General features: G+C 35.4%; 1 protein-coding gene across 1 annotated transcript in view; it reads right to left on the bottom strand.

Moving 5' to 3' along the window:
• Nucleotides 1–6,225: 6,225 nt before the first annotated feature.
• LOC140167979 (elongator complex protein 4-like) overlaps nt 6,226–10,488 on the bottom strand; it is a 33,588-nt gene continuing 29,325 nt past the window's right edge. The window contains exon 10 of the mRNA XM_072191282.1: nt 6,226–10,357. Coding sequence (XP_072047383.1) covers nt 10,238–10,357 — 120 coding nt within the window. The 3' untranslated portion in view covers nt 6,226–10,237. The remainder of the gene's footprint in view (nt 10,358–10,488) is intronic.

Below are 10,488 nucleotides of genomic sequence, written 5' to 3'. Positions count from 1 at the left end.
GCCTCATTATTTCGGTACCAGAAAACCTTTACTGCAAATTACTCAACGGTTGAGTAAAAAGGGAAAAGAGTAACAAAATGAATGAATTGAACTCAATGTTGGTTAATTGTACTCATATTGAGGTAAAAATTAATAAATATTTAGTTTCATTTGACTCAGTTTGTTGCTCTGTTCCCTTTTACTCAACATTGAGTAATTTTTACTACTTTTTATTCACAGTGTCAGTGTTTACTAATATTAGCGCAGAATTTGTGGCAAAGAATAATCAACATTTTATCGAAATCGTATGTTATGGCTTAACAACCTCGCAATGTCCAACGATGGGGGGGTCGTCTATTTATCCAGCATGCTAAATTGCAAAAACATGCCATCAAATGAAATCAGAGCCACCAAATGGCTTGGTGTAATTTACAGGACTCCTTTACGTTCAATTCAAGAACACATACTTTGACCAACCCTTTACCGTGGTGTAAGGCCCGGGGTTATTCGGACCATCAAGCCGTTGTGGCATGCAGTAGTTACATCATTTTTAGTTGTACTCTAATAAAAAATATTCTATATTTAAATACAAATAGACATAAATAGAGGGAGAAAGTGCAAAAGAGAGTCCGAAAGTTGGAGTTTTGTTTAGGGTTAGGGTTTGGCGAACTTTTGAACTTGCGACCCTTAGGCCTAGCAAACCATAGGATTCGCGGACTATGGGACTAGCAGATAGAGACCAGACCAAAGAAATAGCACAACGGAAAATATATATTGAACACAAAGACCAAACAACAACAAAGATGGACAAACATCTTTGTAGTTTACAAACATGTTCTGAGAACCTTTTTCCACATCTTTTATCTTAACCTATTTTTATTGACTCTCATTGGTAAAAATCAACACAAATGCACTATTCAAGCAAAGTTAACCACCAATCTGCGCACATGGAGTGCAAACTATAATATGTGCCTGGACACCTCGAATAAGCCGTAAAGTCCCTCTCTGGTTATTTTTACTTTTTTACATATTTGCAAAGAGCATATTTCAGGGATTAAAATGACACCTCAATGAACTTCATATGACAATCAGAAGCGAAGTTATGGCTTGTTATAGGTTGTCATGAATCAAAACGCGAAACCGAGAAAAACGCGATCAAAGTTATGGAAGCAAAATGACCATTCATCAGATGAGCCTCAGAAAATGTGGATTATTTCATATTTCCACTTATTTCTTGAAAATAAAACTTTGTATGTGTTTAGAAGAAAGTTTAAACATTCCAAATCTGCAAAAATCTCAACTTCGCCAAAATACGAGATTTGCATATATTTTCACCTGTAGCTCGAAATGAAGTTTGCCGAGTTTAAGGCTCATTCGCCGCGTCCAGCCACATATATGAAAGCCAAAAAAGTTATCACTGGTTATAAAAAAAGTTGGAACTTTTAAAATAGTGATACTTTCACATCCGAATGATAACAAACATATCAAGTATATCTTGTATATTGGCTACCCAGGTGTTGGGGTAGCTTTATATTTAGGAATCCGAAGCTGCTCTACATATATGTACTTTGTGTTGTAAAATAATAAAACTAGGCGCAAGAGCATTACTAATAAACCAAGGACAGGTCGAATTAATCGAAAGAACAGCCGACCTAGTCCCGCTAAGGAAAGCATATCATCGCGCTAAATTTGGACTGGTGGCTGCCAAAATACGCCCAGATGAACATCGAATCGACTCGCGTACTCGCAAAGGGTGAAATTGGACTGCTGGGATGGGTGATCGTAGCTTGCTGGGCTGGAAGGAAGCACCCATTGAATACACATTGGTAAAACACTGGTATTGACTGAGATATTGGTCTTCACGCCTGGAAAAGATGAAATCACAGTTTTTGTAATGATTACGATAACTTCTAGTTCTTAGAGTTAAAAGAGTGGAAAACACTAAAGCAATAATTTCAGATGTACAACTTTGTTATTCAGATTTAAATAAAACGCATTAAGGTGAGTTTACGCAATATATTTTAATCTTTATTCTTCTTGTCAAATAGAAATATACAATTCAATTTAGAGCCACATTTATGAAGCTTCACTTAAAGTAGGACTTTGATGTAAACTCTTGTTAATTTTGATTAATCATCATAAAATATTCTTTCTATTGATTTGGACAGAAAAAATAATTCTTGACCAGTATTTGAGCCCAAGGACTCTGAACAAACACTGATAACTGAGCTTTATTAAGAAAACTATCATACCATTTGAGTACTTAGTAATCATAAATCACCAAATGTTTGACGTCGGAAAAGATAGAACTCAAAGTTCAGAGGAAAACAAATTTGACCCTAAATATTTTACGTACCCCCTTCCTGTGGTCATGTATTAAGCTAAAGTTTGCTGTGGCTATCTAAAACAAATATATAATTCGAATATCAAGGCACCAATGTATAAGAGTAACCAATGCCATATACCCCCTGAAGGTTCTCGCGGCTTAATTAGTAAAATATCGGAAACAAGACCTACCTAAGGACACATCGGTGTTGTTTCAGCTACACGCAGCAGTCACAATAAATGACAATTTCTATTGACTTTTGGCGTGAATAAAGATCCATGGTGATCCTCGAGGCACCTGCCGCCTTTTTGCCGTCACTATGATCACACAGGTTTTATAGAAGAAAATAATAAATGCTTTGCACCAATATAATCGGTTAAATTTTGATGTAGTATTATGGTATTTCCCTCTGACAATTGTTATTAATTGTAAGCGTATTAGACGATTATTATAGCTATACGACCAGCTTAGTTTGACCGATAGGCCTATGTTCCAGAAATACCAGAGAAATACGATGAAGTAAGGGTGTAAACGAATAATATAATAACAAGCAATTGAGCAAAGAAAATAATATTATAAATAGAGGAATTTACACACATTTAAAATGTGCTATCTGCCACGTCTAACTGCATGCTTATGTCTGAAGATTCCAAATTTGCTACCAATTGTAAGATGGCAAATATGTTATCTACTGAAGATAGCAACTATCCTATACTACAGATACCAATTTGCTGCCTAAGTAAAAGAGTGGCAAATAAGAATAGCACATATAGCTAGACATCACATACAGCATGTTCAGTATAATACATGACATATTCAATAGGATGTTTGCTATCTTCCAAAGTTAGCAATTTCATATCTCCAGTAGACAACACATACGACATCCTCAACAGTAGCACATCTGGCATCTGTGGGAGATAGTACATATGGCATCTTCAAAAGATAACACATTTGCTATCTTCAGTAGATAGCACATTTGCTATCTTCAGTAGATAGCACATTTGCTATCTTCAGTAGATAGCACAGTTGCTATCTTCAGTAGATAGCACAGTTGCTATCTTCAGTAGATAGCACAGTTGCTATCTTCAGTAGATAGCACAGTTGCTACCTTCAGTAGATAGCACAGTTGCTATCTTCAGTAGATAGCACAGTTGCTATCTTCAGTAGACAGCATAGTTGCTATCTTCAGTAGATAGCACAGTTGCTATCTTCAGTAGATAGCACAGTTGCTATCTTCAGTAGATAGCACTGTTGCTATCTTCAGTAGATAGCACAGTTGCTATCTTCAGTAGATAGCACAGTTGCTATCTTCAGTAGACAGCATAGTTGCTATCTTGAGTAGATAGCACAGTTGCTATCTTCAGTATATAGCACAGTTGCTATCTTCAATAGATAGCACAGTTGCTATCTTCAGTATACAACTTAGTTGCTATCTTCAGTTGATAGCACAGTTGCTATCTTTAGTACGGTAGATAGCACAGTTGCTATCTTCAGTAGATAGCACATTTGCTATCTTCAGTAGACAGCACAGTTGCTATCTTCAGTTGATAGCACAGTAGCTATCTTCAGTATGTAGCACAGTTGCTATCTTCAGTAGACAGCACAGTTGCTATCTTCAGTTGAAAAGTAGCTAGGACAGTTGGTATCTTCAGTAGATAACACAGTTGCTATCTTCAATAGACAGCACAGTTGCTATCTTCAGTAGAGAGCATAGTTGCTATCTTCATTTGATAGCACAGCTGCTATCTTCAGTAGATAACACAGTTGATATCTTTAGTAGATAGCACCGTCATTTTCTATCTTCAGTCGCAGGATGTTTGCTATCTTCCAAAGCAGGCAATTTCATATCTTCAGCAGATAGCACAGTTGCTATCTTCAGAAGATAACACAGTTGCTATCTTTAGTAGATAGCACATGCAGTTGTTATCTTCAGTAGATAGCACAGTTACTATCTTCAGTAGACATCACAGTTGCTATGCAGTAGACAGCACAGTTGCTATCTTCAGTTGATAGCACAGATGGTATCTTAAGTAGATAGGACAGTTGCTATCTTCAGTAGATAGCACAGTTGCTATCTTTAGTAGAAAGCACAGTTGCTATCTTCAGTTGATAGCACCATCATTTGCTATCTTCAGTAGCAGGATGTTTGCTATCTTTCAAAGTATGCAATTTCATATCTTGGTAGATTGCAATTAAAACATCTTCAGTACATAGCATATTGCTCTCTTCAGTAGACAGATATTTGCTATCTTCAATGGATAACTAGATATTACTCATAGATAGCATAAGATGGTACATTTACATCTTCAATGCAGGAGTTAGAAAATTTGTTATCTTTAATAGACAGGATATCTGCTATTTGCAGTGTTTAGCAATTTACCATCTTCATTAGATAGCACAGTATTGGTATCTTCAGTAGATAACATATTTGCCATCGTCACAATTATATTACATTTGTTATCTTTAGTAGATAGGATAACATTTTGACATTTTTAAATGATAGAAAATTTGTTATATTAAGATGAAAACATATTTTATATCTTCAGCAGATAGTATTTGGCAATAACTAAAGTGGAGGTATATATATGAGCTTATTAACATATTTAAAAAAAAATGAAAAACTCTCCCGCATGCCACACACTGGGGTGTTTTCTTGAACTTACTGTTCATAACTGCAGAAAAGACAATAAAAACCTTGTAATTGGAAATTTTAAAATGTTGGCACCAAAACTGTTTAACCCCACTGGGGAATCCCCCAAATTAACATGATTAAAAAGTAGATCAGTGCACTCTGTACACAACATCCGCATGGCCACGTGGCTTTTTATATGAAAGCTCTGCACTACAAAGCATACGTGTCAAGCCACATTACAGTCATTTGCCCACTACGTGACATACAGACTCAGGCTATTTTGGCAAGGTTTTCTGCAACAGCTGACATTTTCAACCATGTATGACATTTTACTCAACATAAAAGCTTTGAAAAGTGCTCTATCAGTTACTATAAACCTTCAAATAATAACAATAATAATGATAATACAAGTGATAAAAATAACAACAATGATAATAATAAACTCTCTGCTTCAAATAAGTTTGTAGGAAAATAAAATAATAAGACCACATGCAGCCATTTAATTGTTGCACTGCTCCGAAACTCAAAACCCTGATATGAAATGCCTCAATTCCAGCATTTATTTATTTAAAACAACAACAACACATTGGCCTATTCCATTTAAAATCCAAACTACCCCTGTGGAAGATATTGGAAATATCTTCCACAGGGGGAGTATGAATTTCTTGAATGAGCCCATTAGGCAGCTCCATTTGAATTTCATACACCTTCTGAGAAAGATTCAACCTGAATCTTCCACAGAGGGAGAGTGAGTTTCAAATGGACCTGTTAATGTGTTCATTCCATTTGAAATTCATACTCCCTCTGTGAAAGATATTTCCAAAATATTCCACATGGGGAGTGTGGATTTGAAATGGAATAGCACATTGAGAGGTTAGTGCAAGTATGTCCTATCTGCAATAGCTGCCTAATAGACATTTGACAATTTCTGGTATTCTATATTGTACACATATGAATTGATACCAAGCAGCTATTACAGTTGGGACCTTGTTGCACTATACCTTCAAATGGGCTATTCCCATTCAAAATGCACACTCCCCCTGTGGAAGAGTTTGGAAATATCTTTCTAATGGAATGGACACATTAGCAGCTCCATTTGTAACTCACCCTCCCTCAGGGAAGATTCAGGTTGAATCTTTCTCCGAGGGTGTATGAAATTCAAATGGAACTGCCTAATGTGTTCATTCCATTTGAAATTCATATTCCCCTGTGAAAGATATTTCCAAAATCTTCCACAGGGGAGAGTGGATTTTAAATGGAATAACCCATTTGAAGGGTCACCCATTCAACTTGTAAACTAACACCATACCAACTCTCAAACCAAACAGTTTTATTTGTACTTTCTTCCTTCCCTTTTAAAGCACTGTTTGACTGGTCTTGCGAAATGATAATAAAACAATGATGACATAAATAATCAACACAATACAATGTAGTTCACATTTTTTGTTCAAAGTTGACACAAAAATAATGTGCCTTTAGATATTGTTCTATGCATCGTTAGTAAAGAGATAATGGAGTAATTATTGCCTGAATCTGATTGGATATCCGTCATCTGATACCCTCATGGTTACGGGCATCTCTCTACCAAAACAAGCCAGTTGTTGCACCTAGAGCAACTCAACTTTATCAATATGGTTCACATGTGCTACTATATACAAACATTGCTCTCTGGGGACTTGGGTTGACTTGAAGAACCTACTTCAGGGCAATTTATATAATAATATGAATTCAAAGTAAACTTGTGCAAGCTTTGATCTATATTAGTGATTTTTATCTGAAATCTTAATTATTCCATCACTTTCATTGCTAATAATACTGATTATCTAATTAGGTTAATTGAAAACCAATTTTGTTCTCAGAAATGGCACAAACTACGTTTGAAGCTCAAGAACAAGAGAGGGGAAACACCCAGATCGAACCACTTATTTTTGCATGTTACAGCAAGCAAACAATATTGTTTTGGGCCTTAATATAAGTAATTCTGGCCAAGGTGGAACACCCGGAATGCTTGTAGCTCCACACAAACGTATAACACGATTCAGAAGTCATTTGTTGAGTAATCAACAACATATAACAAACATACTGTAAATGCTTTTGATGTTGTGAGTAAATAAATATAAAGATTCTTGAAACAAAACCATATTATTACTAGTTTGTCCGTTTCGCGTTTCTTTGGACGATATGCATCTTCATAATATTGATTGATCTTCATTCTGCTTGCAAGAATCCTAAACCAGAGGGAAAAATTTTACCCAGAAGAGGATAATACATGTGAGTAAGATAGTAGGCACTGCCATCACTATTCATGATGATTGGTACTCTTTTTTTGTATCCACACAGAAATCACAGATTTAAACATAATTTAAGAATACTTCTAATTTTTACTTTTTATTAACATTTGATATACAAATCATTGTATGCATGATGAAACATATACACATATGTGATGCGATCAAGCAAAATCAGTTGGAACTCAGAAATATTTATTTTGAGATATAGCCAAACAAAGCCAATATTCCCTTTTGTTTTCTGCTGTTTTGGAAACTCTTTTGAACTGGTTGTTCAATTTCAATGTGGTTTTCTGCAAAATACAGCTATATTAATGCTTTTTACTATCCTAAAAGAAACTGAAAATTTTAATATTTCTGAGTTCCGACCGATTTTACTTGATCGCATCACATATAATGATCTATGTATTGTTTTCTACATGATATGAACTGTACAAATAAATATTGTACACCAGCACTATTTTAAAAGCATATTTAAGTAACAAATTTTTGTCACATGACAAAACATTTTTATTATAAGATGCCACAATTGTGTCACATGACAATACAAATAAACTTTCTATAAAACAGGAGAATTAAAAACTATCATCTTGGCTTGAAACAAAGGGCAAAACATTACCATGGATTTCAATAATAAATATTTTGAATAAACAGCCAATTAACTAAAATCCACTTTGATATGCACAATATTTGTTTACAAGAATTGAATCCTGCCAAACTTCTAGCCTACTTAAAGCCATAATGTATGATTTAGGTCAAATTTTAATTTTGTTATTCTTTGCCAAACAAACATTATTACATAATGTTAGTAACAACTGTCAAGGAGGTTTTCTGACCATTTTAAGCCAACATAATAAGGTACAAATGAAAGAAAACCCCTTAGCCCCATAACTGTGGAGCACTATGGGGCATTGGCGAATAAAACTGAGGATCCCCACATTTATTATAAAAATTCTAAATTTTACTGTAATTAAGCACTCCAGGCATAGTCTTTCACATGTTATTTTAGTACACCATTGGGAATTACAATCTTGCAAAAAGTAGAAATTCAACAAAAATTGAGGGTTGCACTGTGGAAAAAATCATACATTATAACTTTAAATTTGGTTAAAAAACACCATTCTGCTAGGAACCACTTTATATACATTGTATTGCTTCGAGTTTGGTAGTGATGTAAAATGCATTTCTGTATGTAAGAGAGCATTCTGTTGTCTTTACTATGAGTGTATTATGCTGTGATTCCGGGAACGTTGTGTGCATGTTTCAAGTCTATGCAACCTAAAGCATGCAATGACATCACTACCAAACTCGAAGCGACACAAGGTATAGTTAACAAATCTGTTCAAAGTGTGGTCCATATGATGGCAAATTCTATAACAATGGCTTTAACTCAATAAAAGACATCATAAAGCAAGACAATTAACTTCATAATGGTAGTACGTACCTGAATGACAATACCATATTCAACCTAATTACCACCTTATAAGCACCACCTGTGCACTTGTCCAACTTACACTTGTTTTTATACAAGCACTTATCTGCATTTTAGCATGCAATTGGGCATAAAAATATAAACCAAGTCACAGCAACTCTGGACGTTGACTTTCAATGGCTGTGAAATTATTTTACATTGGTTATTTTCAGGCCTGTGGCCAGGATTTTTCATGGGGGTGCAGATTTTCCAAATGCATACCTTTCAAGTAAAATCTTTATTCTGGTCAAAAGCACTCATTAATCCCTCTACAATTGATTTTTGCAGCCTATATTTTAAGACATTTTACAGGAAATTTCATGATTTGGGATACATTGATCTGGTAATTTGACATATTTGACCCAATTTTGGCATTTTTTACAGATAAAAGCAAACCATTTACCGATTTATGGGGGATGCATCATCCCCACACCCCCAGCTAATAATGGGCCTGGTTATCTTATATCATTATGAACTGCCTACAACATTTTGACTACTGGCAATAAAAATTAAACGTTTGGTCAATTTTTGGAGGGCCAAAAACATGTGTTTTAATGGCATTTTTTGTATACTGGGATAATCATGCCCAAAGAATTGTACACAGTCTAATTTCAACTTATTTATTCATTTTCTAATCTTCTTCATAACCAATGATAAAAAATAACATAAAATATTAAAATTAAGTGGTACATGTACCTCTCAGCCTATACGGATTTTGATTGCTCAGTTTAATGCCATGACACTTTATTGATAAGCTCTGAAACATTGGCAGGACATCTTTTTGTAGTATACAGCACTCAAAAATCATGCCTAAGAAGAGCAGCTAATAATAAATCAAGGAAGGATCACAAATGATGAGGATATCAGAAAGATGGTGGGCATCACACAAATCAGTCAGACTATGTTGGAAAACCCCAAGTAAGATGGTTCGGTCACCATATGGGAATGGACCCTAGCCGACCTGCAGCAATAACTTACAACACCCAAACAACAGGAACTAGGGCTAGAGGAAGACCAAGGAAGAGGTGGGCTGATAGAGTAAAGGAAGTGCTCGCTAGACATGGCATCACCAGTGGCAGCACCAGAATTTTTTTGTGGAGGCGAGGCGAGGCAAAAAGTGGACATTTGTGAAATTTTTGGTTTTTACTGGGGGGGGGCCAAGAGTTCCGACTGGGAGAATTCCCCCCATGCTGCCAAGCTACACAACACACAAGACAAGGAGATTACATTTCCCCATGATGCTATTGCTGAAGCATTAAGTCAACTGATGACCAGTCTATAGATTCAATATTAAAAAAATCACCCTTTAGTAGAGTTGGTTCCCAGCTGCCCAAAGTGCAGCTTTATAAATTAGTTTGAACAAAATACACAAAATTTGGCATTTTTTTCTTTCAGAAAAAATAATGTTGTGCTCTGGCAATGCAAAATCCAGTTATAACACAATATAGTAGCCTTCTGAGTCAACATGCTCACTCAAAAGTAGTATGTTTATGAAAGAAGCCAAAAGTAGCAGTTTTGTAACTCTGAATACCGTAATTAACTTAAAAGTCCAATTTCCCTTTTGATGTTGAACTGGCACAACCAAGAGAGGGCGCTATACTTGAATGATCAGCTTGAGAGCGGCTCATTGTCTCCGATAGGTCTGGTGGAAGGTGAAGTTTCTGTAAAATGAAAGTAAAAGAAATGTTACAATTAATTACTGTGTGATTCCAAGTGATTTTAAACAAATGTGTTTGTTATTCTTTGTTTTGCTAAATAAACAGAAATATAATGTTCACAAATGATCAGCTCT

The sequence above is a fragment of the Amphiura filiformis genome, chromosome 13, assembly GCF_039555335.1.
Source record: "Amphiura filiformis chromosome 13, Afil_fr2py, whole genome shotgun sequence".
Classification (NCBI taxonomy): Eukaryota; Metazoa; Echinodermata; class Ophiuroidea; order Amphilepidida; family Amphiuridae; genus Amphiura; species Amphiura filiformis.
Note: the sequence above shows the minus strand (reverse complement) of the source record. Positions and strands in the feature narration are given on the sequence as shown.